At 36.3% G+C, this 18,129-nt stretch overlaps 1 protein-coding gene across 5 annotated transcripts in view; it reads right to left on the bottom strand.

Moving 5' to 3' along the window:
- Positions 1-302: 302 nt before the first annotated feature.
- Positions 303-18,129, bottom strand: part of kiaa1549lb (KIAA1549-like b) — a 128,277-nt gene continuing 110,450 nt past the window's right edge. For 3 of the 5 annotated variants that reach the window (XM_048168608.1, XM_048168607.1, XM_048168606.1), the window contains 4 exons: positions 12,575-12,672; positions 8,725-8,861; positions 7,949-8,100; positions 303-3,518 (listed from right to left, as the gene is read on the bottom strand). In XM_048168608.1, the coding sequence (XP_048024565.1) occupies positions 3,240-3,518; positions 7,949-8,100; positions 8,725-8,861; positions 12,575-12,672 (666 nt within the window). In that variant the 3' untranslated portion in view covers positions 303-3,239. Of the gene's footprint in view, positions 3,519-7,570; positions 7,646-7,948; positions 8,101-8,724; positions 8,862-12,574; positions 12,673-15,210; positions 15,248-18,129 lie in introns of those variants that run through there. The other 2 variants (XM_048168609.1, XR_007181603.1) reach the window with 2 other exon arrangements.

Genomic DNA, 18,129 nt, shown 5'->3' with positions numbered 1-18,129 from the left:
GTAATCCAATGACTTCCAGACATTTTCAAGTATAACATAAGTGTTCCATTATTATTATTGGTTCACTTTTGTCTGAAATTTCATTTTAAACTTAACCTTGCAACAGCGCTGTAAAATTAAAATGCCTTAAAATGATCAATATTAGATTATGCCACATATCACACAATTACAAATTATTAGATATATACATATGTTCTGCTTTTTCTGCAGATAATTCCTGAAGTCTGAACCAAAGAAACAGATGCTGGGAACAAAATAAAACTGAACAACAAGTTTAAAGAGTTCAATAAACAAGAATCATATTCATTCTGTTATTTTTTTTATTGCAAAATGTCTCATCAAAAATGGCTCAAACACAATTCTTAATAGTGCTTTATTAGATACATGGTTCCAAATCAGAATAACATCAGCATATTGATTTTATAATACTTAAATTAATAAATGCAAATAAATGCAAATACTTTTTTTTTTTAAGTTTACTTTGACAGTAGTGAAATTTGCACAGGATTTGAGTGTGACCACCAGATGTTACTGTTTTTTTTTTTTTAAATGCCTGCAACTGACTATAGCCATCAAAGTTTTCACTGTTTATCATATGATTTAAACAATGTTTCAGAATGTAAGTAAACTGTATATTAAGAAGCTGCCTCCGAACAGATATGGGGTGGGTGAAAACTATATTCAATGAGAAAATAATCTAAAATATTCAAATTGATATTTAAAAGAAAACTTTTTTATGAAGACATTACAATGTTTTGTATGTAACAAAAAGTACCACCTTTTAAACATTTAAATGTTGTTAGTTGAAGATAAGTTTAGGGGATAATGTTGGGATTATAGGTAAAAAAAAAAAAAAAAAAAAAAAAAAAACATACTTATTAGAGTGTAAGTAATACAGTACAAGTATAATGCATTGCTGCCACCCCTTCAGGGCATACATATAGTATACAGCTGTGGGGACAGTATGTCCTATAAAACTCAATTTACATACAATAAATACACAAAAACTGTCAAAAACTCTTGTTTTCTTTAGCCACTTCAGGCTACACACAGCATGCTCAAGCTAATGAATAGTTAATTGCTTATAGTTTTATTTGGGAAGATGATGTGGGCTAGTTCAGACCCATGTTGGCAATGAAAATACTGGATTGTTCTTGAGACGTTACAGTGATTATCATCAGACTTCTGGGTATTTTTTAGACATGTATGCAGAAGAGACATGAGTAAAGTGCGTGTCAGAGTTGCAGTCAAATCAATTACGTGGAATTTAAGTGGAATTTTGATCTATGCATATCTGACTCATAAACTGGTAAAAAGTTTCTTTAAAGGAAATAAATTGTGTCAGCATATGAATATAAGACAGGTGTGTCTACTTCAAATGCAGTTTTTTACATTAAAGTAAGCCCTTATGTCCAAAAAACGAGTTAAATGAAAAAAAATAAATAAAATAAAATAAATAAATAATGTGATTATCATGATGTAGTACACCCACAATAGCACCTTTGACAGCAATTTTAATGGTATATTGTTATATCTAAAGTTATTAAAGCATAACACATTTGATGATTATGTAAATAGATTAAGCTCTTTAAAGTAAAAATGATAAAAACGATTTTTGCTGTGGGCCTTAGTCAGGGTAGACGTCATGTTTGTGGAATAAAAATGAGACTGTGAAGTCAGAGGTGCTGCTACTGATTCTGAGAGTGTCCTCAAGAGGTCCTGCTGGCCCTGTCTGAACAGGCACAGATGCACAAACCACTCAGTAGGTAGGTATAGTTCACATCTAATTTTTACATAGATTTCTGAAGTTTTTTGTGCATAATATTTTCATTATTTTGATCAACACAGTATATATTTTAAAACGACTATATTTCTGTCTCTTTATTCCCTCATTTTTGTTTGTTTCAAGTTAAATATGGTCTCTACCCTGACAAAGGTCCTCACAAAGGTGTCTACATGGGAAGTGTCCAATGTGGCACATCACTTTGAGTTGACTTAGTTTAGATTTTTGATATGTTGCAGAGCTATACTGCAGGCCCAATATTTTCCTTTCTGTACAAATATCACTTGTGAATTATGTTTTTTGTATTAAATGTTATATTTTCCTATATCTTTATGTTAGTATATTGTATTATATTTTTTAATTATATAATTTCTGACCATTACATTTTTAACCATAGAAAAACACTTACACTTGCAAAAATGCAAATGTAATAATAATAATATAAAATAATAATAGGTTTTTTTTTTTTTTTTTTTTACCAGTGAATTTCCATAAAGTTTTAAACAGATGACATGCAAATTTGACACTTCCAGTGTAGACAATCTCAAGACAACACTGCTCCCAATGGTGGCAATGTGTTCCAAATAATTATACAAGAAAATAAATAAATAAAGTGCCATTAAGGTTCTGAGCCTTGAAAATGACTTTGTTGCAAACTGGTTTGTTCTACTTGTTGTAATTTGTTGTGTCAGTTTGTTTCTGGTTTAAAGGGATAGTTCACCCCAGAATGAAAAATCTTTCATCCTTTACACATCTTCATATTATTCCAAACCCATACAACTTCCGTTTATCTTCGGAACACAAATTAAGATGTTAATAATCTCTCATCATTTTTGCCAGTCATACTTGCTTGATTCCCGAGGGGGAAAAAAAAAAAATATATATATATATATATTTTGTTCTCCTGTTGACAATATTTGATGTGCTCTATGTATGTATTTCATGTAAATAAAAAACTAAATTAAATCACATAAATTGATCATATCTTTTCAGAAGACCGCTAGATTCATATGGATTACTTTTAGAATGTCTTTATGGACTTTTTGAAGCTGGACAATTTTGGTTTCATGGACAAAAATAATGAGTATTAAAATATTTAGATTTTTTGGGTAAACCATCCATTTAATTACCATGTCAGGTTTCATAATTAAACCTAACATTGCTAAAATGGGAAAACAGTTTGAATTTTCATATTGTCTGATTAAATAAAATATTTAATTACATATTAATGTTATACTACAATAAAGAAAAAAAAAATGCAATTACACATTAATGTTATAGTACAATGGCAAAGAGAACCACACAAAACCTGTATTGAAAACAGACAGGCATTTCATTGAAGAAAAAAAAAAAGTATCCAGGGAAATATGATTACGTCCAGTGAAATTAGAAGTCTAATTTTTACAGAAGTTATACATATATCAATGCAGCTGGTCCATGAATCCACTGGAAAGTTCTACACCTGGAACTCAAACATGTCTGCTTGTTTCTTGGCAAGTTTGGCCACCTCATCACGGATGGCTTTGACCAGGGCTGAAGTGGAAAGGCTGCTGAGGGGGGTGTCAGGGCTGATCAGATCTCCAGGCTCTGCTAGACTCTGCTGGGATGCTGCAGTGGAGGAAGAGGGCGGTTGGTCTGGACCACCCTGAGTGGTCTGGCGGTGGTGCCACAGGAGAGGGCTGCCCTGAGGATAGTGAGGGTGAGGAAAGGCCTCTGCGTAGCCTGGTAAGGGCATCTGAAATAGAAAACAAATAACATTCAACAAGGCCTATGCTAAAACCAGTAAGCAAGGGTGTATTGTTATTTTTATTGAGTCTTGAGCTGTGCTGCAGTTGACCAAACTTTACACTTAAAAAGAGAACCAATAGACAAATGCACAAGGAAGACACTCACGATAAGGGAAATAAAAAGTGATAAGGGAAATAAGGATCTACTAATATGAGTAATATTAGTGATACTCCATTCAAACAAGTTTGAATTGTGTGATTTGATACTTTTCATTAAACTAAAAGTTATGAAATCATAAACACTCTGAATAAGGGTCACATTGTCACCAGGGTTGGGCATAATTCAGAATTAAAGAATTGACTCCTTTGTAGCTGTCAAGTGTAAATTTGAATTTAATTGGCCAGCCCAGAGGAAGAGGAAATGACTGAAATGCCATTTAAAGAAATTCAACATTGTCACATAACAGAGGAAGTTCATTAGTCCACGACGACCTTCATTAGTTCAGGTTATTTCAACAAAACATAAACAATTAAATCATTAGTGTTGACTAATTATGCCTATTTATTCCCTAATATGTAGATTCTCTGGGTCCCAAGTTGGCGACGTGACACCTCGCTGCTCTTGTCTCCCTCATTTCCTGTCGCTAGCTCTCAGACCGAGGCAGCCTTAAGAGAATGATATGCTTTCTCACACCACCTCTGACAATCCGTGGAACCAGACCCTGCCCTCACCAAGGGACGCTGCGCCTCCCATGTCAGGGCCAACTTTTCCACCTCGCTGACCCACAGCAAGTATGCCTGTAGTTCCTCTGACCCTGCTGGTTCGGTTTCTGGGGGCCTGGCTAGAGCTCCCCAGTCCGTCCCGCTGGCTCATTCGAACGTTCAGGCTCGGCTGTGCAATTCAATTTGCCTGGCATCCACCTAGGTTTCAGGGTGTTCATGCTACGATGGTGGGCAAGGATGCATGCGACATGGTGGTCTACCCTCCCGCCACATGTTGCAACTCGCTCGCCATCTCCTCTTGTGGAGTCAGAAATCCAGGCAAGCTCAACTGTGCAGCCAATGAGTTCTCACGGCAGTGCTCATGCCCCGGAGAATGGAGAATCCATCCCCAAACGGTCCAGCTGATCTGGGAACACTTCGGAGATGGACAGGTAGACCTGTTTGCCTCTCCAGACACTTCCCACTGCTGGTTGTTTTACTCCCTGACCAAGGGGACCCTCGGCATGAATGCACTGGCACACAGCTGGCTGTGTGGTCTGCGCAAGTATGTGTTTCCCCCAGTGAGCCTTCTCGCACAAACTAACAACAGTGAGATAAGGGAGGACAAGGAGCATTTCCTCTTGGTTGCACCCTATTGGCCCAACTGGACCTGGTTCTCCAAACTCCTACTCCTCGCGACAGCCCCTCCATGGCCAATTTCTCTGAGAATGGACCTTCTTTCTCTGAAAGAGGGCACCCTCTGGCACCTGCGTCTGGATCTTTGAAACCTGCATGTGTGGGTTCTGGACGGGACGCGGAAGGTTTCAGTACCTTGCCATCTCAGGTGGTAGCTACTATCACTTCAGCTAGAGCATCATCTACCAGACAGGCCTATGATTTGAAGTAAAACCTCTTCGTCACTTGGTGTTCTTCTCGTCAAGAAGACCCCTGGAAATGCCAGATTGGGTCAGTGCTCTCCTTCCTTCAAGAGGGGTTGGAATGAAGGCTGTCTCCTTCCACCCTAAAGATCTATGTGGCTGATATCTCAGCTCACCATGACCTGACTCCAAACTGGTGGGGAAACATGACCTGGTTATCAGGTTCCTGAGAGGTGCTAGGAGGCGTAACCCTTTTAAACCGGATGTGTCGGTGCTGACAACCAACCAAGCTGTCTTCATGTTACCGTAACTGGTCCCAATTTATATTAAGTGGCCTTAACTACTATGTACTTACATAAAAAAAAATAAGTACAATGTACTTATTGGGTTCATATTGAATTGCAAAACACTTTTGCTGCTATTGAGGTGGGATACGGGTAAGGTTAGGGAAAGCTTTGGTGGTATGGGTAGGTTTAAGGGTAGGGGTAAGGTGTAAGGGATTATTAATTATAAATGTAATAACAGAAATTAATTACAGATGTAATTACATGCAGGTGTTTTTAAAATGTGAGTACAATGTAAAAACATGTATGTACACAATAAGTGCATTGTATCAAATGATTAATTTAAATGTAAGTACATAGTAGTTAAGGCCACTTAATGTAAAGTGGGACCCCGTAACTCTTCAACCGTTTGCGCTATCGTAATAATTCAAATTGCTGCAGACAATAGACAACATGGGATTTTTGGCAATTAATGGGTTATTACAGTCATTTCGTGCCTTCAGTCATCAAATGGCAGCCACTTTCAGGGAGAAAGGGTGGAAGGAGGATTTAAACAGAGAGATATGGAGTGCGGCAGTTTAGGGAGTTTTGGATCACATAAATCATAGAAGAAACAAACAAAAACATGATGGAGTACACAGGCGATTGGTCTGATTTTTGATAAGACTTGGGAGGAGGCTAAGCGAGACTCTTTCGCATTTGGTGTGTGCATCTGTGTAATGTGTCCATGTGTGTAAATGTATGCATGCATATATATATATATATATATATATATATATATATATATATATATATATATATACATATGTACATATGTATATGTGTGCGTATATGGAAAAAAAAAAGTCTCCTGAATGAAAACTGTGCAACCCAGTGTCACAAAAAGACTTGTATATATGAAATATAGCTGAATTTTTAAGTTTGAAGTGTTAGATTCTTTCTATCATCATTTTCTTTATTGTGTCTATTTAAATTCTATTTACAAACTCAGCATACATATTAATGGTCAATAACTGTAATATATTGAAAGCCATTTGTTTTCTGAAAAAAATGACGCCTTGCACTTGAAGACTCTTTGTGTGACAATTTTATAATAATAAAAAAAAAAAAAAAACATAATATGTGAAGATGGACTATTTTAGCTTCAGGTTCTAAAGGGTTAATCTGCCTCGCCCTCAACAGTTGCCCTCTTGGGATCTTGTAGTGGTGCTATCAGTACTGCAGAGAGTACCCTTTGAGCCATTGCTCTCAGCTTTGGCCTCTGTTAAGAAGGTCATGGACCTACAGGCATTTTCAGTGTGCCTTTGTCTGTTACGGAGGCCAGCAGAAGGGAAAGGTCTCCAACCAGAGGTTATCCCACTGGATAGTGGATGCTATAGCCTTGGTTTACCATATAGCCATGCCCCGAAGGGTGAAATCACACTCAATCAGGAGTGTTGCTTCCTCCTAGGCGTTGGCGCATGGCGCCTGGCTAACAGACATTTGTAGAGCTGCAGACTGGGCAACACCTAACACATTTGTGAGATTTTATAATCTCAGTGTAGAGCCCGTGTCCTCCCGTATACTCGCCCCAAATGGCCAGAAAGTAGGACCTGCTCTGTGTCGATCTCGCTTGAGACTCCACAGACTGGTTACACATACATAACTGAGACGTTGGGTACTTTTTCAGAAGATGCATAATAGTGTCCCCTACTGTATAACAGTGAAAACACAGATAGACAGAAAATTCTGCCAATGCTGGGGAAGCGTTGTGTCATAAATGACAGAAAATTCCATCAATGGTGGGGAAAGAGTGAAGAGAATTATTTTTAATAACCTGAATTCTTATTAAGTTTTAAGAAAAAGTAATAAGAAAATAGCAGTTAGAAAGAATTTAACTCTTAAGAATGGTTTCTGAGTCTTGCCCCTGTTGTGTAAAAGTAGAAAATCTGAATATATCATATCACATATAGATAGAGCTTGTTCATATCAGGATATGAACACAGCTACTGTATATCTATAGGTTATTTGAATATAATTAAATTTAATTTCTTTTTAATTCTGCTTCCTTAAATTCTGAATCTTTTTTGCTACTTCAATTCAATTCAATTCAATTTTTTTAAAGTTATTTCAGTTCTGAATGGCACACAACCCTGCTTGTGACACAGGAAAGAAAGAAAAAGAAAAGTGTTCATTTGAAGAAATGTGCTCAACTACCCCGGGAATTTGTTGTTTCCACTCAACGTCAGCGATAAATTCAGTTCAGCAAATGGTTTCTAAATGACACTGGTTCTGCAAAAAGACACTGTGTGAATGCAGGCACACACAAACAGGGATAAGAAGGACAATCCTTGCACCCAAGGGCAGGTCACATGATCAGACAGAATGTTCCCCAAATTCAGAACAATGTATAGAGGCACATGTGACAGACCAGTTCTGCTTCTCTTGGTTGCAGTCCATGAGGTTTACTCCACATTAAATTGTATTAGTGGTGCATGCACTGTAACACTGGGGTCTTGGGATGCAACCCAGTTTGAAGCAGAATTGGACAACTGATAGAGAACCAATAAATAAATATGATAAATGCATTCTTACCGATTCGGCCCACTGAGGAGGCACATCCTCGGGTTCAGGGGGGTAAGACATCCAGGACGGGCTGTGATAAGAGGAGGGTGGTGTGGAGATAAAATATCCTGTGCATCCTGGACGAGTGGCTGGGATGGAGTACACTGCTGTCATAGGATTTCCTGTGACAAAAAAGAGAAAGAATTTAAACAAATACATGCTATTATTAAGCATGATAAGATTAACTAATTTTTACATATTCTGAAGGAAATGAGTAGTGTTTGCCAGTGCCATATTCATGGCCATGATGCTAAAGAAGTTGCTAAGGTGTTCTGAGTGGTTGCTATGTGATTTTTCTGCTAATTGAAGTCAAAATAGCCCACTCAAAAATGTATGATATGCTTCTCTAGATATGGCTTCAGTCCCTCCTTCAATGTAAGTTTCTTATGTTTTACATTACAGTATATCATCAGCCAAGTCAAATGATTTAAAAAGTAACAGCCCAACTCTCTTCAACTCTCTTTGTTAAACTTCCTTGACTATAAATATAAGAATAACTACACTCTGAATAACTATTACATGCTGAAGTTCTCGTTTGCTGGATGTATGTTGAAAATAATAAATATGGTACTATAACAAAAAAGATTTCTCATATATACGGAAGTATAATACAGGAATCCATCAATGTTCATGGACATACATAGCTGAAATTCTGCTGGCTGTGAGGTGAGAAGGCCTTTGAGAGTGAGGTCATTATAACATTATTGTTTGTAAACCATAGAAAAACAATAGAAACACACACTAACCTGAGTGGTCGGGAATGGGCTCAGTAGTGACAAGTGGGAGTGGCGCTCTGCTGTTTGGCATGTAGGGGGTGCTTTCATGCTGACTGGACATTGACAACTCAGAGCAATGACCCTTTGGACCAAGATCAGAAGATGACCTGAAGAACAGAGTAACAATTTCATACATGCATTGACATGGTTTTACCACCGGGTGACAGTGTTGATTTACGATCAAAGTCAAAAGTCAAAATCTGCTGCCTTTATACAGAGAGAATTACCATGCGTTATATGACTGACTTTATCAAAATGATTCACAATTTAAAATACACATTTGACTTTAGTACTGAAATAAACCTGAATATTATTAATCTACCTGGCTATGCATGAGTATATGAATAGCTCACCCCAAAATAATTCATTATTACCCTCTTGTTGTTCCAAACCCACATGGCTTTCTGTTGAAATGTAATAAGAATCTGTTGAAATGTAATAAGAATAATTTCCTGGCTGCTTTTTCCAAACAATGAAAGTGAATGGCTATTGATACCATCAAGCTCCAAAAAAATAATAAGCACAATTAACCCTATAAAGCCTACTGTATAATATTTGATACACAAATTTCTAAGGCCCCTAAATTATTAATATGATCAAAACTTTACTGAAGAACCTGTTTTACACAATCTGCTACATGCCATCTGTCATCATCTGGGGGCTTCAAATGTTGTTGTGGACAATGGGAGGACCTTGAAGTCAAAAGGGTTTAGATCCACTGCTCTAGACTGTGACTAAATGGTTCCACCAAAAGTGGAACAAAACAGCGCTATTTGTTTGAACCATATTGAATGGACCATTTATCAGATCACCCTAAAAGACAGCGCAGTGTGAGATTAGATATTCACAGTTCTCAAATGTTAGTCTAGAGCCCTGCAAGAACTTTGCATGAGGAACAAACCAAAATTTACAGTAAGTCATTAATCAAACTTGGCACAGTGCGATTGGTTACAACAGTGACAGCAAACTTGGCATGATGTTTTTTGAGATGATGCTGTATGTTTGAATATCAAGTTTCAAGTTTAATTTATTTATGAAGCACATTTAAAAACAGCCACAAGACTGACGACAAAGTGCGGTACAAAACATCTAAATACAAACCTTAAAAAATATACACAGATATTGACAAAAAGAAACAGAAATAAATAAATAAATGAAATCAAATAAAATAATGTGCAAAAGATATTAATTTGCCAGAGAGAACAGATACATTTTTAAGAGAGACTTAAAAATTGTCAGGGAAGGTGCAACTCTTATCTCTAAGGGCAGGTTATTCCATAACCGTGGCCCAACCACAGAAAATGCTCGATAAGCTCTACATTTGAGTCTTGAGTGTGGTACTAGAAGGAGGTTTCGGTCACTTGATCATAAGCTTCTGGAAGGGGCATAGTGATACAGCAATTCAGATAAGTATAGGAGCTTGGTTATGTATGAGATTTAAATACAAATAAAATAATCTTAAAATAAATTCTGTACTGAATAGGTAGCCAATGAAGATCTATCAGAATTGGAATGATGTGATCATATTTCCGACTTTTGTGAATAAATCTAGCAGCAGCATTTTGGACCAGTTTGAGACTTGGGAATACCACAATACAATGAGTTGCAGTAGTCCAAGCGAGAAGTGATAAAAGCATGAACAGCCATCTCAAGAGTTTTGTCTGTGAGGAAGTGTTTGATTTTTGAAAAAACTAGATCCAGTTACCGAAGATATTTGTTTGTCAAGTTTCAAAGGCTCATCTAAAAGGACACCCAAATTTCGCACATGCATAGATCTAAAGGCAGATAAGCTCTACAAATCGATGCTGGAGGTCTAAAAATTGTCAGTGGGGCCGAAGACTATCCGAAGACTATCACATCTTCATTTAAAGATAAAAAATGTCGAGCAAGCCAAGATTTAACCTCATCTAAGCACAATAGAAGAGATGTTAAAGAAGACGGATCATTTCTCTTGATAGGTAAATATATTTGGGTGTTGTCAGCATAAAAGCATAAAAGTAAGGATACACCTTGCCTTCTTAAAATAGAACCCAAGGGTAACATGTACAATGAGAAAAGAGAGGGAGTCAGGATGGAGCCTTGTGGGAGGCCACAGGTGAGGTGGGCAACAGAAGAGAAAAAGTTACCTATCTTGACCAAAAACTTTCTATTAGATAAATAAGACTGAAACCACTTGAGGACAGTACCTTTTATCCCCACACATGACTTTAATCTAGCAATAAGTGTGGTGTGGTGTATCAAATGCTGCAGTTAAATCTAAAAGAACAAGAACCACGGAGTCACCAGAATCAGTAGCTAAAAGAATGTCGTTTAGCAAATTCTGTCCTATAAGCAGATTTAACTGGAAAATCTCAGAGATACAATTACAATTTAGAAAAGACTGAAGTTGAGCAAATACAATTTTTTCCAAAACCTTGGAGATAAATGGTAAAACAGAGATTGGACGAAAGTTTTTCAACACAGAAGGATCCAGTGAGGGCTTCTTGAGCAAGGGAGTGACAGTAGCCACTTTAAGATTATCAGGAACAGAGCCAGTAGAGAGAGACTTATTAAGAAAAGACACCAAACCCAGTCAAATAGAGTCAACAAGTAATTTTAAGAATCTAGGGTGTATGATGTCATAAGAACAAAAGGTGGGTTTAAGAATAGCGATGGTGTCTTTAAGTACCTGTAGCGAGATTCAAAGGTTCAAAAAGATCCCAGGAAGCAGGATGCAGCAAAGGGATAGGAGGTTCACTATGAAAAAAGCTTACATTGGGTCTTAAATGAGAGATTTTGTCATTAAAATATCTCAGGAAGCTTTCACATAGAGCATTAGAAGCAGCAGACATTGTATTGACTGGAGGATTTACAACAGAATCAATAACTGAAAATAAAACCTTGGGTCTGGAATGGTTTTTTAAAATTAAATTTGAAAAGTATATAGCTTTTGCGGACTTAGCCGCACTCTGATAGGCTGATAAACAGTCTTTGAACAGTTGAAACGATATCTGTAATTTGTCTTTTTTTCATTTACGCTCAGCCTTTCTACATGCTTGTCATAGAAGTCAAGTCTCAGAATTTTGCCACAGTGCAGATTTACGTTTGGGCTTGTAAGGCTTGAGAGGAGCAGTGGCATTTAATATATCTAGCCAAGTGGAATCTAATAGACTAAGATGTTGGTTCACATCGAAGTCAGGTAGCAGTGAGTCCAGATGCAGAATCCATAAAACACTGATTAAAATTAGCACTAAACTAAAAAGAAGAAGAGACTATGTTGTATATTTCGTAGTGATATAAGAAAGATCAGGAAGAGACAGAGAAAATAAAATCGCCTTATGATCCGATATCAGGGAATCAGACACACTAATATCAGAGATGGCAAACCCATGTGAAAGAACAAGGTCCAAAGTATGGCCCTGTATATGAGTCGAGTCTTTTACCCACTGGACCAGGTTAAAAGAGTTAATAAGATTAAGAATATACCCAAACATTATTATTATTATTATTATTATTAATAAAAAAAAAGGAAGCTCTAGTTTTCAGAGCATAACTACTTAATAATGACAAGCTATCAGAAGACTTATATAGCACACATACTTATATAGTCGTACATACTTTTGTCATTTTTGGAGCTTGATAGCCCTATCCACATTTACTTTAATTGTTTGACTTGTGAACATCTCCTACTGTGTCCCACGGAAGACAGACTCAGTTGGGTTTGAAACGATGTGTAAATGATGGAACAAAAATAAATGCTGAATAAACTTATGCACCTAGTCTGCCATGAGAAGAAAAAAAAGGCATAACAAGGCCCAAGTGTGTGTGTGTGTGTTCTGACCGTCGCAGTGAGGACTCAGGTGGAGGGCCTGTCCTTGGTGGGATGGGGGGTGGAGGAGACTCTAGAGCCATGTCAGGAAGCTGAGTGAACCTGAATGCCTTTTTGAGAAATTGCATATTAGCATTCACATAAATGTAACGTGATATGGGTTAATAATATTAACAATAAAAGTGATATGGGTGTTGACCAAGAAAATAAGTTTTTAACAGTGAAGCTTTTTGTTGATATTTCTGTACATATATACACAAATCTATACAATTGTTGAATTATAACAAATTTCAGACATTGCTTGATTTTACACAAACACAAAAAAGGCATAATTTTTCACCACTTCTGATAACATCAAAATGACAAAATGTTAACTGATTAATTAACAATAAAAAGAGATGATTTCTTTAAAAAAAAAAAAAAGAAAGAAAAAAAAGAAGTAATTATTCCAAACTTTTGACCAGTAGTATAAATCAATCCATTTTACTTCCATAATCTTATTTAACCTTCATGCACTGTTTGAATTCTGGTTACAGCCTGTATGGTCCAGGTCAAATTGGCCATAATTGGACTCTATACAATTCCCCAAAAATCACACTATAAAAAAAAAAAAAAAAAAAAAAAAAAACATACATCAGGTACAAATAATTAACTTTTAATATCAATACTTTTCACACATTACTGAGAATAAATATCTGAATTTATGATTTATAAAAAAATGTATAACCACTATTTTTAAGACTGCCCCTCCCCGACACCCATTGGACATTTACAGTGCTCAGCATAAATGAGTACACCCCCTTTGAAAAGTAACATTTTAAACAATATCTCAATGAACACAAAAACAATTTCCAAAATGTTGACAAGACTAAGTTTAATATAGCATCTGTTTAACTTATAACATGAAAGTAAGGTTAATAATATAACTTAGATTACACATTTTTCAGTTTTACTCAAATTAGGGTGATGCAAAAATGAGAACACCCCACAACAAAAACTACTACATCTAGTAGTTTGTATGGCCTCCATGATTTTTAATGACAGCACCAATTCTTCTAGGCATGGAATGAACAAGTTGGCAACATTTTGCAACATCTATCTTTTTTCCATTCTTCAAGAATGAGCTCTTTTAGAGACTGGATGGTGGATGGAGAGTGATGCTCAACTTAACTCTTCAGAATTCCCCATGGGTGTTCAATTGGGTTCAGATCAGGAGACATACTTGGCCACTGAATCACTTTCACCTTGTTCTTCTTCAGAAATCCAACAATGGCCTTAGATATGTGTTTAGGACCATTGTCATGCTGGAAAAGTGCACGACGACCAAGGGCACGGAGTGATGGTAGCATCTTCTCTTTCAGTACATCTGTGAATTCATGATGCCATCAATAAAATGCAGTTTCCCGACACCAGCAGCACTCATGCAGCCCCACATGAGGACACTGCCACCACCATGTTTCACTGTAGGCACCATGCATTTTTCTTTGTATTCCTCACCTTTGCGACGTCATACAGTTTTGAAGCCATCAGTTCCAAAAACATTTATCTTGGTCTCATCACTCAAGAGTATAGAGTCCTAGTAGTCTTTATCTTTGTCAGCATGGGCCCTTCATCTTTCTGGTGTAAAGAAATTATCTTCTTTCTCAGATCTGGTGACATTTCTCTTCCATGTGGTGCCATTGCTGACAGAATGAAATGGGAAGGGGTTTTAACACCCTTTTATTGTCAACTGTCTGCTGGACACCTGTGTAATGAATAATTAGACTCACCTGTGGTTGAATTCTTGTTAATTAGACATTTGTAGTCTAAAATGTAGCTTTGCTCCAGAGACTTTCAGTGGGGTGTACTCATTTTTGCATCACCCTAATCTGAGTAAAACTGAAAATTTTGTTCTCTCATGTTATAAGTTATGTTATATAAAACTTAGTCTTGTCAACATTTTGGAAATTGTTTTTGTGTTTCATTGAGATATTGTTTAAAATGTTACTTTTCAAAGGGGGTGTACTCATTTATTCTGAGCACTGTACAATTATACATTTATAACAATAATATCTTAGTCTAAACCTAAAGTAATCTTGACAAACTATATAGCCTTTGAAAGGATCAGACTCTAGTTTTCATATTTGGTGACTGATTTTCAAAATAAATGACAGAGCAATAGATAAATAGTAATAGATTCTTCATTTGGGGTATGGTGCCACACTATAACATGCTCTGATTCTTTCCATGTTTTTTTTTTTTTATATGGGTTTTACAGATTGAATTCAAATCAAATATTACCATTACTGCCTAAACTTCTGAATAGGATGTCTACTTCATAAATATTTTGAAAAGTATGAAAATATATGGTTCAGATCACCAGGGCTGTACTGGGGCTAAAATTCATCCCTGGACAAACCCAGCCCATGCGGCCCATGAGTTCCTCCGCAAATGTTTTTGCTGGGGTTAAATTGGAGTAAATGAATAAATAAAACTAGGACAGGGACAAAATAATGATCGATATTATTGAATTTACTACAAATGCAGTTAACAAATTTAATACTGCACTTTTGTCACATAGAAATGCACTTGACCGTAAAGCATTGATTTTGAGCTAGGATGCTGTAAAGTAAATTTACTGCTATTAAATTCTGTCATTATTTACTCACCTTCATGTCGTTCCAAACCTGTATGAATTTCTCTCTTCTGTGAAACACAAAAGAAGATATTTTGAAAAATGTTAGCAACCAAACCATTTTGGTTAGGTTACTCTTGGCTAGTATTGTATGGATGGGAAAAAAAAAAAAAAAAAAAAAAAAGATTTTCATTCATGTTACAAAGAAAGAAAGTCATTCAGGTTTGGAATGACATTAGGGTAAATAAATTATGAGATTTTGGGTTGAACTACCCCTTTAAAAACAATAACTTTTTTAAAGAGTTAAAACCTAATTCATTAGAACTATTAGAAGTTAATAAAACCTAAAGAGAAAAAATATATATATTTTCCCTAAAGGGTCATGAAACCCCAGAACACATTTTTAAAGAGATTGTAAACAGATATGTACAGGTTGCATGCCACTGAAAACATTAAGTTTAATCATAAAGTTTATCAATAAGTGGAAATTGGTCAATTTCGTACTTCTGGTTTTAAAAGCAAAGTCGAAGCTTCGTCACAGAATCTGACGAAGATTCGGGCCTCAGAGTGTGTGATAGATAGGCTGCAGGGGCGGGAGAGGCCCAAATCTACACCACCCAGTTCTGAGCGCTTTTCTGCATTTTTTCATTAGAAAGAGCTTGTTCAATCCAATCACTGCGCCGTTGTATGCATGAGATTATAATTGCAGTATTATGCATGAGGAAGCATCACTTCTGTTGCTTTTGTCTCATTGCCTATTGTTGTCATTCAGAGACATGGGTCGTAGGTGTTCATTTCCTCAGTACTACAATACAAAAATGTGTTTTCCTGCGATGCGACCAGAGCTGAAGTTTTGGTGCAGACGGTTTGTTTTGCTTTTGTCCACCAGCACAAATGAAAAATATGTCCACATGAGATTGCATTACAGAGGAGAATTCATATGAGTTTAAAGGGTTAGTTCACCCAAAAATGAAAATTCTGTCATTTATTACTCACCCTCGTGTCGTTCCACATCCGTAAGACCTTTGTTCATCTTTTGAACACAAATTAAGATCTTTTTGATGTAGTCTGAGAAGTTTCTGTCCTTCCATAGAGATCCAACGCAACTACCACTCCAAGGTCCAGAAAGGTAGGAATGACATCATTAAAGTACTCCATGTGACTCCAGTGGTTTAACCAACGACGCATGCGTGTTGTGTTCAGACTCGCGAGTGTTCACGAGAGCATCATGATGCATGCATGTTGTGTTCAGACTCGCACGTCAACTCAACACGTGCGAATGTCCACGAGAGCATCACAACGCATGTGTTTTGTGTTCAGACTTGTGCATCAGCTCAACGCACATGCTCAAGTGTTCACGAGAGCATCACTCGAGTGTTCAAGCAAGAGCTGACATTGTTGCGTGAACATGCCTTGGATAATATTATTTTGTAGATAAAGTGGTAAATTATGTTTTTTGTTTGTTTGTTTGTTTATTTTTTGCACAAACAAAGCACTCATGTCTCTTCATAAAATTGAGTTTAAGCCACTGAAGCTACACGGAGTACTTTAATGATGTCATTCCAACCTTTCTGGACCTTGGAGTGGTAGTTGCATTGGATCTCTATGGAGGGACAGAAACCTCTCAGACTTCATCAAAAAGATCTTAATTTGTGTTCTGAAGATGAACAAATGTCTTAAGGATGTGGAACAACATGAGGGTGTATAATAAATTACAGAATTTTCATTTTTGGGTAAACTAACCCTTTAACAACACTCACTATGTGGATCATAGATCATTTACAGACTGAAGTATGCATGTTTAAAGTTATAGAAGTAGTTTATAGAAGTATTTCACATACTCTCCTGCATTAACCAGCATGGTGTATGCACACATATTTCATGTCTTCTTCAAATGAAATATATGTGCAAATATCTAAACTGATACAGTGGTGTATCTGAACGTGACATGATGGATTATTCTGATACACAAAAGACAATGATTTATACCGAAAATTCAAAGAAGAATGGATATAAAAAGTTACTATGCCTTTATTCTTTGTGTTAACTGGCGTGTCATTTATCATGAGACTGTAGTGCTCATAAACGTAATGAAAATATTATTAGACCTTCTAAATGTTCTTCCGCATTTCTCCCTTGTGCTTAGGAGTTTGTTGTCATTTTTCTCATTGCTCATATATTAATATTCATTATTCTGTATAATGACTGTGTTGTAGGTCTGTGCTTTATTGGATGTTCTCTTTATTGGTTTCTAATATAAATAAATAATAATAATAAACTATAGAATTTGTAATAAAAATAATGTAAACACATGAACAAAATTTGAAAACAGTCTCTATAAAAGTGATTTATATTCTGCAAAATTTTATGTAATTAATAATAGCAACATTTTTAATAAATACATTTCTGCCAAAACAACATATTTCGTCACTGTTAGTAGCTGCAAGTTAAAATGAAAATTATGTCATTTATTACTTACCCATGCCGTTCCACACCTGTAAGACCTTCGTTAATCTTCAGAACAAAAATTAAGATATTTTTGTTGAAATCCGATGGCTCCGTGAGGCCTGCATAGGGAGTAATGACATTTCCTCTCTTAAGATCCATAAAGGTAAAATCAGTTCATGTGAGTACAGTGGTTCAATATTAATATTATAAAGCGACGAGAATATATAAGTCACATCAAATTGTTTTTTTTTGGTGCACCAAAAATATTCTCGTCACTTTATAACATTAATATTGAACCATTGTATTCACATGAACTGATTTAAATATGTTTTTAGTACATTAATGGATCTTGAGAGAGGAAATGTCATTGCTGGCTATGGAGGCCTCACTGAGTCATCGGATTTCAACAAAAATATCTTAATTTGTGTTCCAAAGATTAATTTACTCCAATTTAACCCCAGCAAAGATTAAGGTCTTACGGGTGTGGAACGGCATGAGGGTGAGT

Source organism: Megalobrama amblycephala, linkage group LG19, assembly GCF_018812025.1.
Source record: "Megalobrama amblycephala isolate DHTTF-2021 linkage group LG19, ASM1881202v1, whole genome shotgun sequence".
Classification (NCBI taxonomy): Eukaryota; Metazoa; Chordata; class Actinopteri; order Cypriniformes; family Xenocyprididae; genus Megalobrama; species Megalobrama amblycephala.
This window is presented reverse-complemented; position numbering and strand designations above follow the sequence as displayed.